Here is a 14,677-nt window from a genome sequence, read left to right on the forward strand (position 1 = left end):
ACGTGAGCATAGCGCGCGTTTAACTTCCGGTACATGGATCTCGAAGCACACGATCCCAAAAGGTCTGTTCTCGTAAAAGATTTCATTTTCAAGTTTCAAAAACAGCAAACATAATGTGCCGCGTCGGCTGGACAACTCAGCTTTTTGGACGCTGTCTCTCCACGAACACGACACTCACACACGCAGCCTTTTTTACCGTTTGTCAATTAAATCTAAGTACCTGATTCACAAGAAAAACCGACTTCCTCAGACGTCTACACGGCGCAGTCCATGCGACCGTCGAGAAGCGCGCAGAAAGAAACGCATGAAAAACCAAAACGACGGAAATGGGCATTCACCGGCTGCGTGAAGCACCGAGCGCGCGACAGTTGACAGCCGCGAACCCGTGATCCGAAAGTCCGTCCACAGCGAAAACTGTCTCTGCGTTTCTTGCTGGACTCGTTTCCGTCGGCAAGCCTGGCAGGCCGCGCGCGGATGACAAACGACATACACAATTGACACACACTCGTGGAAAATACCTAAAGCAAAAAGTTTCCCTGTTCTGTCGCACCCTCTCTCCTGCTTTCTTGGTGTTCTTTCTACAGTGCTTGCGTGGTCCCCTCGTTCTGTCGCCTCTCGTGCTCGGCCACTGCGTTCTTTCTTGCGCCCCATATCACACACAAGAGGCGGAGAGACCGAGGCTCGCCACACTGCTCACTGTCACAGGACGCGATCGTATCCATATAGGCAAACAAGCACGCGGAGACACTACGATCCGCAAAAAGGAACCTAAACGCTGTGTGGCACATCAGATGCTACAGTGATGACTCTCTCTATAACGAAGACGATGCCGAGGACCATGTCTCTACAACGTTATTCTCGATACAGTGCGACTTGCCGTCGGGTATACAAGTGCTCGTGACAGGATACCACGGACCCACGCAGCTGTGTTGACTCCCCCTGTACAACAATGGGCATGTGCCTGCGTGCGCATGCCCATTCAGAACCTAGTCCATCTATGCGCGTGTATAGCCGATCAATGTACATGCGCAGCCATGTGTATCATGTGGGTTGACCGGCGGCGGAACGAGACGGTAGAGCTCCTTCGGCCTTCAGCCTCTTGCTCCCCCGTTCTGTCGCCATGTATATACCCACCACACAAGCGCCCGATGGTCTCGCACGCCATCTACTGCCGATCTGCATCATGTTCAGGAAGAGTCTTGTCGACGACCCGGCGCTTCTTCGGGGGTTCTTCTCCTTCGTCCGGCTCTCGAGAACGCTTCCGCAGACGCAAGGACCTGAGCAAACTGAGTCCTCTCGCCGCAGCAGAACTGCTCTTGGGTGGTTCAACTCCCGCGCCCATAAGCAGCAATCGGTGACCCTCCTGCAGGCCCCGCATTCCTTCTGGAGTATGCGATGGCACTGTCTGGACCTCCGGCGGCACCAGAGGGTAACCCAGAAAGCTTGCCCACCTGATCCATTCCAAACAGAAACGAGCAAGTCCACAGCGGTATGCAGAAAAACCAGAGACTGAGCATGTCAAGAAAGGGCATGCACCTCGCAGGCGAGAGCCACGTTCAGACGACTCGTATCCGTACATTAAGAACAACCGCGTGAAGACGAGAGTGAAAGCGAGTCCAACAAAGGAGCTGCTACGTAAATGCTCAACATATAATATATAGACAAATACGTAAATAGATTTGGTGGCAAAGAGTTCAACATAATGTTTCTCCTGACACCAACAACACTCGAGTGCTTCGGCGGTAAGGCCATGACAGAGGGAAGCACAGGGAAGTGAGCATAGGGGATATATGTGCCAGTTCATGCACCCATTTTTTTTCTCGTTTCATCTTTCCTACCCGATGTGCGGGTATCTCTGGCTGAGCAGCCCCAGCGACGCGGCGTATACGTGAGAATGGGTCAATGTAAAACTGAGTGTCGGATCGAGAAGAGGTCGGATCCCTAAAGTCGCGCTAATCAACCGGGTCTTCTTGTCTGTCTTTTTCCTGGGACTCTTCCATAACGACCCGTCGAACGGGAACGGGTGTCTGAACGACACCTTGTATAAGTCTTCGAGATTCAGCTGAAACAAAAAAGAAACAAACCGAAAAAGCCAAGCATTTTACTGAGCTTCAATAAATTCTAAAGAGCCCAGAGGTGTGTACGAACCTAGTGCTCTCTCGTATCTGCCTAAACATATACAGAGTTCATGAAAATGAATATATATATATATATATATATATCTGTATCCGCCTGAAGGGACAGACAAAATGGGTTCTGGCCCTCTTCGAAGAGATCACGAAAATTCTCTCTCAACAAAACTAGAGGTCTCTGCTGTAAACCGCATGCGTTTCCGACAGACAGAAGCCACGTGACCTCGTCTGTCTTTGTGTGAATGTGTTCTCGTTCAAAATCGAGACTTCGGCATTCTTCCGTCGATCCAAACTTAGGACTGGAAACCAACACAGGCATCTGAACTCTTTCTTCTTTGTGACGTCTGCACACAGGGGCGGTCATGCTTAGCTTTTTCCTGAAACAACGGGCACCTGGCGTTCCATAGCCACTGCCTGAAGTCGCTTACCGTCACCATCTTTCTGTCCGCAACAAAGCCAGTGGAGGTGAAGAGGAACGGGACTGGGTCGACACTCGAGGCTACTTCGTGAATCACGAGACCCGTCTCTCGGAATTCCTCGTACATTTTCTGTGTGCACCACTGCATGCAGAGGAGAAGCAAAAAGAAACAGCAACACTGCAGACGGCATCTCGCCGTTTCGAGGCCTATCCCGCGCTTCACTCCCGCCAAATTGCATGGTCGTATTCCTCACGCAAATGAATCCTTCGTTCCGAAACAGCCGCGCAAACACCGCCACACATGCCTGTCCGTCTAGTCTCTACGGGTGCATATTGGTCCACTTTCAACTGGGAAAAAGTCGGGAAACGCAGAGAGCGACATGTCCGCAATGATAGCGGTAGCTCGGCGCACACCCACGCGATGTGCCTGCCTTCGTCAACCGTCTCTTCGCCTGTGGACTTGCTTAGAAGCATCGAAGACACGGAAGCACTGAGCCGTTTTTGATGCTTACGCTAGGCGTTCCAAAAACAATAACGTAGACCCTGACTGTTCCGTTGTCGATCGCATCTTTCATGGCTTTCGCGACGAAGAACGCAGACATCTCTGCAGCAACTCCACCCTGCGAATGTCCCGCAAAAACGAGGGTGAAGGGATGAGCGCGCGATCGATGTTGATACGCCAGCCACATGGCGTCTCGACCACGGAGTGATGACGAAGGGAACAGCGGCGAAGACGGGCGCTGCGGCGAAGTGAGCTGAGAAATGAATTGCTCCATTCGAGGCCGATAGGAAGTCCGGAAGAGCAGCCCGTACCCTCGGTGGACGAGGGCCTCTGGGTGGTTGCTCAGGCTCAGCTCCGGCTCGAACGGTTTCGCCATGCGATTCGCCAGCCACATCTGGAGAAAAAGAAGGGTCAAACAGCTACACCGCAAACCGTAAGCAGCTCCTGCCTCACATAGTGAGGTGCGAATTCCTCACAGGCAAGCGAGGAGAAAACAAGAAGCTCCAGGGCGAGAAGCTTTCTGACTGCGCCAGTGTCCGCGCATCCCTCAATGGGCTCGTCCTTCCCTCGAGATCGGCACCGACCACAACAGCCGACAAGAAAAAGAGGCGCAGCATCTCAAAGCGAACGATGAGCGGAAGAAACGCAACATGGTTTGATTTCGTTACCTTCGGCATAGTAGTCGGTTTGAAGATCCATATGGCGTCCACGAGGTTTCCCTGAACGGTTTCGCGGCTCTTGCGTTGCCTGGAGGTTCTCGAGGCAGTTCTTCGAGGTTGACGCCACCGCGGGTGGTCGCTCTCTCGGCCATGCAGTCTCGTCCGGATGCGCTCGAGTAGATTCGAGGGTGTGAAAAGCATTGCAAAGGGTGCGTCGTAAAGGTACGAGAAAGTCGCGTCCTCTCCACACAAGTCAGGGTAGATCGACAGCGATTTCCCGCGATACGTAAACGTCTTAGGCTTAACGGCGTTGTCTTCGTCGTCCTGAACATGTGTATTCACCAACAGAAAAGAAGACGTTCGCTGTCCAAGCTTGCGCGTAAAGTCGCGCAACTCAAGGAAGAAAGCTCAAGAATGACGGCCAGCTGGTTCTACGCAGACAAAGAAGGCTTCCGGTGATAGCTACGGCTTCCTGGTTGCAGCAAGGCCAGGGAAATCGTGATGAGTGCATCCGTCTCTCATGCGTGACAGACATCCTCCTCCAGAAACCAGAACCGCATGTATTCATCAGTTTATGCATATATATATATATATATGGCTGGAGACATTGCTTCATCTAAACTACAAACGCATCCCCTTGCTTCCCTATCTCCCCCCTGTTCCCGTCCCCAAAAGCCCACCATAAACATCAGAGATCTTCCCACCTTCTCCGCCTGCGCAGGTTTGCTTCTGCGTTGATTCTGCCCGGAATGTCCCCTCCACAACTAACAAGGACCCGCAGGTGACCGACAAAAGGGATCCTGAAACGCTGCATTCCTGTCGCTCCTCAATTGTGTTTCTTTTTCTCAGTTCGACACCGTTTCCAACTCACCCGCGAGTTAGCAGATTGCTCCGCCGCAGCCATGTTGGCGTAGAGCCCCTCCGCAAGGAAGCCCCAGGGATTCTGGTCATCTCCTCCTGACGTCGCCAGGTTGTCCCCCGGCTGCATCTCGACCAAGTGACTCCGAGGTGGAGGCAGAACCTCAAATGGATTGCTCTCGCTTCCATCGGGCTGAGGGATCACCTCGAGAGTCTCTGGATCGATGTTCTTGAACCGCCACACTCCCGTGGCGTATCGGACCGGACCTGAGGCAACACGGAAGAACTCAAGCAGAACCAACGCCGATCGGGAAGTGGTGCGGAACAAATGCGCACCGACGAGAAGAGAGAACAGCAACAAGCCCCGAGAGCACGAGGCAGTCAAGTCGAAGTGGACGAAAGGTGACGCGACAGAGTGGCTCAACCGGCGACAGAAGCAGGCACAAAAGAGACGGCCCCTGGCCAAAATAACGGAGACACGACCGTCACTCAATTTTCTCACTCCACTTTGCTTTGAGAGAGGTCCGAGCGAACCCAGAAATCGCGAAATTCGAATCCCAAACCTTGTCTGAATTTCTCTTTTCCTCCATCTCCACCCCAGAAGAAATGAAACCTAGATTCCTGCTGCCGTTGACGTAATTATACACACTGCTTTCCGAAAAGCAAGAAGCACAGGTGCAACTCGTTCTCCACTCCCAAAGTTGGCTTGTGACTCACGGTGCTCTGTGACTCTGTGGAGTGCGACGGTGGTGACGGTCCACCACGGAAAGAATTGGTTGACGTCTTTGTGTTTGACCCAAGGCCAGACGTAGTCGGAACGCGAGACTTCAGCGATGAGAAACCAAATGGTGTGCCACATTTCGTAGAGACGGAGCCGCGATGCTTTGTCCTCCACGTCATCTGGCAAACGAGGAGAGACAGTGACCTGCACCCGCAGCAACAAGAGAAACGCGCGGTTGGTTCACGACAGGTGAAGACGTGAGACGGTGAGGGCCGAGCGCTCCGGAGATCGAGACCCGAGAAAAAACAGGTCTACGCAGAAGCTCCCCGCCGAGCCAGAACGTCAACACGGCAATCGTTTTCGAACATGGTGGCGGTAGACATGTACACATCCGATTCGTCACAGAAGCCGGACAGAGGAGTCTGCGCAGGAAGTCGGACGCGGACTATGCGGACTCACACACCTGACCGTAGCCCCTTAGCACGACATAGAGAAACGACCCCTGTGAGATGCTCGCGGAGTGGCACACAGCCGCATGAAAAGATCGAAACGACTAAGGCAGGCCTCTGCGAGGCAACATGGGCAGAACCTTGTAGGCGACTGCTGTGGCAAAAAGTACACGCACATATGCATGTTATTTGCTTCGACGCGGAGTCACCTAGAGACAGCCGCACAGGTCATCACACGCGAGAACATCTCGGTGGCACTTACAGTCAAATGGTGAGGAAGGTTCGATGGCAGCAGCATCTCGCCTCGGGCTCTGTCCTGGATGAGCCAAGCAAAGAAAGGGGAATCTGGCCAACTGGTGGGGTCCGTTGGCGAGACGTCGTATCCCTCCGTGTACAGTTCGCTGTAATGCAGGTGGCTCTTGCATCCGAGAGCTATACGCAACAGCAGAGAAACGTGGAGAAAAGAGAAAAAGATGAAAAAATCATGCGGCAAGACAGCACCAGTGTCGATGAAAGAGAAGCGATTTCTATTTCCCTCACCAACTGCGCTTCTTTCCGAGTATCTGAAAACCGGACTCTCAGTTTCTCCAACCCCTCCCCTCCCCCTGCTCGACGGCTACGACTGTCAATCATATCTAAAACATTTGGCTGTGTAGACGTTTCCTCCCCGTTCGCTCTTCTTCCCTTTTGTATATACACCTCGTTTACTGACGAACATCGTCTCCCTCTTGATTTTTCAGTCCCTGTCTCCTCCCCGCCGCTCTTGCATCCCGCTGCCCTCTAAAAAACCAAATGGCTGCTGCACACCTCGCACCCTCACGTCCTTCCACGTTCCTGCCTTCTTCGCTTTCAGTGTTCGCTTCAGCATTTGCTATGTTGTTTCCCGTCACATCGGCATCTTCACGTACGAGAACGGAAACGTTTCTCGCATGTAGTGCGGTGTGGAGGAAAAATTTCATCCAAAGCTGGGGATCTATGGAGGGTTGAATCACCCAGGATTCGCCTATGATAACTATCTGAGATTCGACCTTTAAATACCCGAACGGTCATTCATCTCTGACGCCTTACGAAGGAAAAGGGCGCTTTCGATGGCTCTCGTGTCTGTGACTCCCTCGCTCTCGAGCATCGAGTTGATGGCCTTGCCCAAGTTCATGAGTGCTCCCTCGCGCTGCTGGTTTTTCAGCACTGTGACGAGTCGCTGGACGAGGCCCCAGGTGAAGCTGGTGAGGCGCTTTGAAATCAGGCGGCTCGCCTTGCTGAGAAACGCGTGGCTTCGACCCAAAATGCCAGTCGGGCTCTCAGATCGCGTGGTTCGCCGCACCGCCTTTGCCTTTTCTGGCGTCGGCGTGTGGGGGCTTCCAGCAACCACCCCGGCGTCGCTCTCGTGCGACAAGCTCGACTCGGAACTGCTGTCACTTCTGTGTATGGTGCCGCGGCTGGACAAAGGCTCTAGGGTCTCTGCGTCCTGGTTTGGGCTCGAAGGACTGGCCTCGGCCTTCTCGCGGTGCTGCTCGCTCTTCACTTCCGGCACAGACGACGAGTTGATTCGGCTATACCACCGACTGACTGTGTCGACGGTTCTGTACGTGAAGCCGCCAGGACGAAAAGGCAAAGGCGTGCGAGGGGGAATTGTCCGCTCAAACGCATCTGCGAAGCGGTCCCAGACACAAGCGAGGTCCGAAGAGGAGCTGGCCTTCATCGGCCTCTTCCACTGAAACAGGCCCCCACACACCTCTTGGTGTCGCACAGCCTCTGCATCGAACAGTGGGTCTTCTCCGAGGCGCCGCAGGTCGCTGACCTCCGTCACAGCCGCCAGTGTCTGCGAGGAGTGGAAAACGACGGGGTAGAACGAAGAAACTGGCAACTGAACAGCCGGCACGGCCGCTGCAGGTGTTGAAGTCACACAGGAAGAGTTTCCTCCCGTACACTCGTCGCGGGAGTCCGACGCCACCACAGACTGGGACGCCAAGTCCGGAGAGCCGGGCTCCGACAGCGTTTTCGCGGGCCGTTCCGGAGAAGGTTCTGCAGAGGCAGAACGCGACTGACTCGAACGCGAGTCAACAACAGCCTTCCGCCCCAGACAGAGAGTCGGAGACTCGGCCTTGTCTCCAGCGTGTGACTCAGAAACCGCCGCGGGTAAGTCGCCTTGCACCTCGACAGGCCGGGGATGCGAAAGCGATGAAGAGTCAACAGGAGCCTGCATGTGGAGAGCTTGCGAGGCAGACGGGATGCGGGAAACGAGCGAAGAAGGCACCAAAGACGAATGTGCAGCAGCAGAGCTGCGCGACGTTCCCTGGCTCTCGAAGCGACTCTGGGAGCGGATCGAGCTCGAGGTTTTCTCAGCGCTTTGCGACAACCTGAGTTTCTTTTCACGCGCCCCGCCTTCCCTTTCTTCTAACGGCTCTAGCCATTCATCGTGGGAAGGTCTACGCGTCTCCGACGCCGGAACGGCGCCTGCGTGCTTGGCTGAAGAAGCCTTGGACTTCCGAGGACCTGCGCGAGAGGGCGACAAGAAGCGCGCACCCCAAACGAGCGGAGCCGAGGTTCTCTTGGAGGAGGTGGAACGCGAGTCTTCTTCTCTGAACGCTTCCGGAGGATAGAAATGGTACAGGGGGTGGAACCAGTGAAGCGGGAGAGAGGTCGGTGTTCCCGGCTCGTCGACAACATCTGGGAAGCTCCTTTCGATCGACATGTCCTCTCCACTGTTGGAAAGGTAGACGCCGTCGTAGCCACTCGAAAGTCCGCGCCCGTGAACAGTGGAAAAGGGATCCACGCCCATTTGAAAGGTTCCCTTGCCCGGTGCTACAGTTTCCTCTGACAAAGTCGAGGTCGTTTGAGAAGGCCCAGGCAACGTCAAGCCGTGTACGGTGTCCGCAGAGAACGGTGCCCTCGTCTTCTCCCCTGCGCAGTCTGCCTCTCCTTCGCAGTTGCCACCACTGCCACTATTTGGTCGGGAAATCCAAGTTGCGGCTTCCGAGACATCGGCGAGGTTGACGCCCGAAGGTAGAGCTTGCACACGTTGCAGGAGAGGCTGGAGGTCGGTCAAACCGACCCGGTAGTCTGAAACTGTGCAGGGTTGTCGACCATCTTCTTCACAACTCAAAGGCTTCCTGTCGCCTTCCCGCAACGCATCGCTCGCTTCCACGCCGGGACTGTTGTCAGGCGCCCTCCTTCGCTCCACCTCTTCAGCATCCTGGACTGTGGCTGCAGATGAATCGAGGAAACGCGGCGAGAAGAAAGAAAACAGGAAAAACACTGCGAGAGAAGTTAGCAGAAAGTGAACGGAGGGAGACCACGAAAAAGTCGGCGATCGCCAGTGCCGCACCATGGTGGCAAAGGCGCGCAGGAGAGGAGCAGGAGGTTCGAGGAAAAACCGAACGGGAAAAAACGGCGCGCTCAACGAGGTCGAGGCGAAACGACACCTGTCGCCGAGAACTCGCCTTCATGTGGGTTGTACTTTCATATTCCTGCTTGCTTGAGAAAGGAAACAACGGTACCATCGACTCGAACAGGGGCAACGGAGGCCCCCAACGCCGTCTCCGTTCAGAAGAAACCTGTGGTCGTGTTTTCGGGATGTTGCGCGCGTTCCGGCGCTTCTCTCGCTTCCTCTATGTGATTTCTGTCCTCTTATTGACCAGTTCACTGTGTGTTCAAATGGAGTAGGCGAAGGGGGCAGAAGACAAATCGAAAAACAGGGTCGGAGTTCGAGGAACCACCCGTCTTGGCGACGCGTGAAGCCACTAGGCCTCTTACAGGGAAAAAACGCCCCGAAGATCGTGAAACAAAGCGGTAAAGACCCTTGGACCGTGTCAGACGAGAAGAATGCTGAAGAACACACACAGGCGAGAAGGCCCAGCCGGCGGAGTCTTGTTCCTCTGAACCCTGGGACGATCCCGCACAGATTCGTCGCGACGGTCTCGACAGAGACAATGCGGGAGTCAAGCCGAGCTTCTCTGCCAGTTTTTTGTGTCACTCCCCTTCTCGACGTCGAGAAATCGCGGCCACAGAAACGCACAAACCGGTTCTGCCTATCAGCAAGGACACGAGTAAAATGCTCACTGTGCCCTACGTTTCAACCGGGAGCAGTGTGCCTCTCGACTGTGCGCCTTGTGCGCCGCCGGAAGGACAACCTGCGGCACGAAAGAGGTGGGGATCAGAGCAGAAAAGGGAAAGGCGCAACAAAGAGAGCCCTCTGCCTCCTGTGCCGCCGGTTCCACGTCATTTTTTCCAACTGCGATGGTTTGTTTCTTACTATCGATGATGAAAACGAAAAAGCGACGCACACCACGCAAAATAGTGTGGCGTCTCACAGTGCACGCGATATGCGACACGCAGACCGCGTCGACCATGTCGCTGACAGTTTAGAGCCTCAGATGGCGAGCGCGAGAATGGCGCGTCGGTCATCATTCCTCGACACAAAAGCGGCAGCACCGGTGGTTGTCGAACGGACAAAGGGGATCTTTCCAGGAGGAAAAGTAACGAAAACCGCCACTCTCCCGGACACCGCGGAAGAAAAGTCCACTGCCCTTTCCCGCATGCTCGTGATCGCGCCCCCTTATAGTGAGCCGCGAGACTGTCCACCCCGCTGTGCAGAAAGACACTAACGGCAACGGGATAGGTTGGGGCTGGAACGAAAGCCACCGGGAGCTTCTGTAGGCTCGTTTGCTGAGATGTACACGAGCGAGCTTTTTCAGGAACGCTGTCAACGAGCAGGGGCTTCGAATGACGTTTCAGAAGCACTCTGCATCCCTCACCGTGAGACACCGAACAGACGCGCTGACCCCGACGCGGGGGTTCGTCGTCTACATGGGCATCAAGTGCATATTCGTTGCAAATATGTGGAGATTGAGGTTCGTAGTTGTCGAAATCTTGCTGTGGTAGCGTGTACAAGGAGTCTTCTTCTAGTTTAATCCTGATAGAGCAACGGGATCTTTCTGGAGACGCCCTGTCGCATGGCTCCGCCCATGCCGTTACACATGAGTTGTTGCAAATGAGAGTAAATATATTGTGAATATTCATCTACTTGCTAATCTGTCACCGCATAAATATTTGCCGAGTGTAGGGGAGGCATCACGGCCTTTGAAACGACTGTGCCATTGTCACTGTCCTGTGGCACCTCGCTGCGAATTAACTCGAACTATTCCACATCAGCATAAAACACCAGAGCGATTTCCGCCCCGACAGGTCCGTACTTTTCTTTCATTCCTACTCATCAGCTGACACACAGTTCATACCTTCCTTTGAATAGGTATATTCATGCAAACGGACGCTTTCAGCTCCTGACATTCCCAATGGAACGAGATACGGGCGGTCCAACATCGGTATCGGTATGATAGTACCAGGTGGTTTCTCCCTAGCACGAGTGATGCATAGCATCTCTGCGGATCGGAAGGTAACGAAATGGCCTTCATGAAAAACCAGACAAGGCTTCTGCACTCTCGCTTCTCTGAGGGTTGTTCGCGGGTAAGCGTAGTTCTCTTCAATTCTACACTGAAGACCTCTCTGCTAAGCAGAGTTTGCAAGTTGTGAAAGGCACAAAATGTCTACCTCAAATCCCTTTGGCGTCGTTGGGAGGCTTGCCTGTTGGTATGCGGGCGCTCTGAAGCTGCAGTCGAGTATTTTCTTTTAGAGTGTCTCAGAACACGGCTCTGCACTGTTCACAGCGGCGCCCTTGTTTGCCATTTTCCATGTGACTCGTCCGCTGGTTCGACGTTTTCATTCACATTCTACAGAACTTCCACCTGACGAGTTTGTCAATCTGCATGTAGGCTCTTTCGAGTCTCGTTGTCTCGCACTTTTTTCGCAGTACCAAAGAAAGCAGAATCTGTTTTTGCCTTTTCCCGTCTCATATGCCTCTGGAGAACGGGCTCACTACGAACACTATCTAATTCTCGAAAGACAAAGTTGATTCTCTGTGGGTATACCGACGCTCTTTGACCCGCGTTGGTTCCCTCGTCCTGAGGACTCTGCAAGCTTCTTCGCAATTCTTGTGCGAAGAATAGAGGCCGTTTTACCCGCTAGTTGCTTTTTCTCTGTCTCGCTCGACTCCCCTCTGAAGACTGAAACAGATTCCCTTTGCTTCTTTGAGGCGATTCATCTTTGACACAGTCTTTGAACGGCGAGAGGGTGGCCTCGAGCGACGTGAGCGCTCCGTCTGTCCTCTAGGAAAAGCCTCTGTTCTTCCAAAAACTGACGCGATCGCCTACTTTCTAGTACGAATATAGTGAACTATTTTGGCCTTACCGGTAAGATCAAAACGTATCCAGTTCCAGTGTAGCGCAGGTCGACCTTGTATCTTGTTATGGTAACGAAATATCTTCGTTGTTTCCAGTATTTCATCGGCGGGGACGGGCTGGCGAGAGCGACGAGGCTAGGCGGGAGCTATACACACCACGCAGACGATGCGTAGAAAAAACGAACGGTGCAGCACCGAGGAATCCCGTCCAGACCTCCCACACCCAGCTTTCTGTGCTTGATGTGTGCATCGCAGAACAAAGAAATGGTCTGGAGAGCGGAACAGGGAAATCCCAAAACTCGCGAGCGACTCTAGTTAGGCGTCACCTGTTCTTTTGAACCCCAGCTGCCAACGCGGCCGCCGGGGGAAATCCGGTAGCATGAACAGCGAAAGAGCACCGCTATTTTTAGGCTAAATGTGCAGGTGTTTGATATTTCCAAGCGGCAGCCGTCTTTTCTTTAATGAGGTGCCAAGGATTCTGCCTCAGTTCACGCGCTCGCCGTTGTTTCATCCGTTCTTCCCTCTGTCCACTGAAGTCCTGGCCAACACTGCCTCGCCGGCAAAAATCGAGCGTCCGGCCCGTATCCTTTTTCTCTTCTTTAAAACTAAATTGAAGCAGGTCCAATTCCTCTACTGCTTCTTTTTCGCATGCTTTTTCCGGCAATGAATCCCTTTTATTCCTTACTTTCGTGGCTGCGTCACTCCGTCTCTTTGTGTGTCTCGCCTTCCAGTGGCGGCTGTGTCTGGCAATGTAAGTTTTCTCTCGACAGGCCCTCCCTCCTTTTCCCAGTTCCTTCGTAATCCAGCTCGGTCCTCTAATGTTCGGGTTTCCCACCTTCATTTATCCGTAATTCCTCTCCCGCTTTTCTACCGCTCCCGCTCCTAGCCTCACAGCTGGCTCGAGGTCCCCTGCCTCCATGCCTGACCGGGCATCAAATGGTTGCATTTGTCCTTTCACTACACCACACTCAATCATTTCCTTTACGAATGCCCCCGGTAGAGTGTTGCGTTGCACAATTCCTGTTCCTTCTCGTCTTTTCGTGTGTGGCGTCTTCCCCGTACGCCTGCTGCTGTGACACTTCAGGCGCGCATCTACGCTTCATCAGACTTGGGAGATTCCTCTGGTTGCCTCGTTGTGCTTCTTTCCCGCGCTGCGATGGCTGCCCTTGTTCCTTCTGAACGTCTTCTTCCGTGAAACAAGTTCATGTGGCGGCAAATGGGCAAAGCGAGCAGGGCGGCATGGAGCTAAGGAAGGTGCGAGGGTAGGAGGGAGCGCGCGCAGGGATACGGAGATAAGCAGAGAAACCTGTTGAGACAGAACGACAGACTCACAGAACAGCGCAGACGCGTATGCCGGCGGACGCACGGAAGGGCCAGGAGCGCGGCACAACACAGGCGATGGACGCAACGGAGGCAACAAGGAGGCGCAGCAGTGTCTCGGTACGAGAGTTGTGGTTTCTTTTCGCACAGACACAGAACCGGCATGTGTGCTTTTCTCGCCGCTCGCCTCTCTCTGAAAAGGTGACCAAGGCCTTCTCATCGATCTTTCCTTTGAGTCCATGGGTGCATCCACGTCGTCGACGCTTTTCTGTTGCGAGCCGCGTAGAGAGAAAGGGATGATTTCCTCGCTTCTCTCTCGCAGACAGACTGTGTGCACAGACCGGGATGCGCTCCTTGCCTCTGACTCCTTCTCTTGTCTTGTTCTGAGAGAAAGTGGTGCAGCGCGTCTATCGCTCCCGCTCGACAGTTTCTTCGTTCTTCGTGGAGCTCCTGGCCTCGTCCAATTCTCGTTCTGGCCAACTGCTGTCGTCTCGTCTCCGACCTGAGCAGACATAGGAGAGGATGTTCTCTCCGGACGCACTCCTTCAATGTGCTGCCGAGTTGTCAGCCGTGCTCGTTCGCCTCGCCTATCCTTGATCGCATTCGTCTTGTGTGTCGCCTAAAAATCGCCCGGCCTCTGATGCCGTTTCCTCTCACTCTTTTCCTCTAGCTTCTTCGCGTTCATTCGCTTCGTCCTCTCGCCAGGAGTTCGTGGCTCACCCTCCTGTCTCCCATCCTTCTGCACAGGCGCCTGTGGACTCTTCTCCCGGTGCGTCTGTCTCTGTCTGCGGCCCTTCTCCCTTTGCAGTGCCCTTTCGGTTTTTGTCTTTTCCACAACATCCTTCGTCTCTGACAGCTTCGCTTTCTGCGAACTCGGCTTCTCTTTCTTCTCCCGGCTTTGTCTCGCCGACTACGACGCGGTCAAACCCTGCCGCGAGTGGCCACAGGCCTTCTCCGCACCGTTTGGAGGTTTCCATTCGAGGGACGGAAGCCGCTGCCGTCCGTCAGCAGACGCCCCTGCAAAGGACGACGAAAACCGAACAAACTGCCGGCGTGAGCCTCTCCACGACTTCCCAGCGACCGGGCCTGCAGCTATTCGGTGTTCACTGTCACCTCTCCCTTCGCCTTTCTTTGCCTCTGCTTCTCTGTTGCGCTCAGCACCTCACCCAAAGACCCTCTCTTGAGACGCGTGGGCAGCTGAACAGAGTCGGCGCGGGGGGGGCGAGTGTCTCTCAGTTTCCCCGCAAAGGAGAACAGACTGCCAGTTCTTCAGAAGCTCGGAATCGCGTCTCTTCTCACTCGTGCCCCCAGGTTCAGGCTTCTGCATCTGCGCCGCCGTCGCGTCACCCTGCTGCTGAGACCTGGAGTGAGACAGACACACCG

At 54.3% G+C, this 14,677-nt stretch overlaps 1 protein-coding gene across 1 annotated transcript; it reads right to left on the minus strand.

Annotated features, from left to right (window-relative positions):
- Positions 1-63: 63 nt before the first annotated feature.
- Positions 64-9,067, minus strand: TGME49_262400 (lipase; the record flags this gene model as incomplete). The annotated part of the gene is made up of 9 exons (XM_002365301.1): positions 64-1,451; positions 1,839-2,062; positions 2,561-2,692; positions 3,063-3,446; positions 3,721-4,035; positions 4,583-4,836; positions 5,287-5,494; positions 6,002-6,171; positions 6,808-9,067. The coding sequence occupies 9 exons, from the start codon at positions 9,065-9,067 to the stop codon at positions 1,166-1,168; spliced, it is 4,233 nt and encodes a 1,410-aa protein (XP_002365342.1). The 3' UTR covers positions 64-1,165.
- Between the last annotated feature and the right edge of the window lie 5,610 nt (positions 9,068-14,677).

This window comes from Toxoplasma gondii, chromosome VIIb (assembly GCF_000006565.2).
Source record: "Toxoplasma gondii ME49 chromosome VIIb, whole genome shotgun sequence".
Lineage (NCBI taxonomy): Eukaryota > Apicomplexa > Conoidasida > Eucoccidiorida > Sarcocystidae > Toxoplasma > Toxoplasma gondii.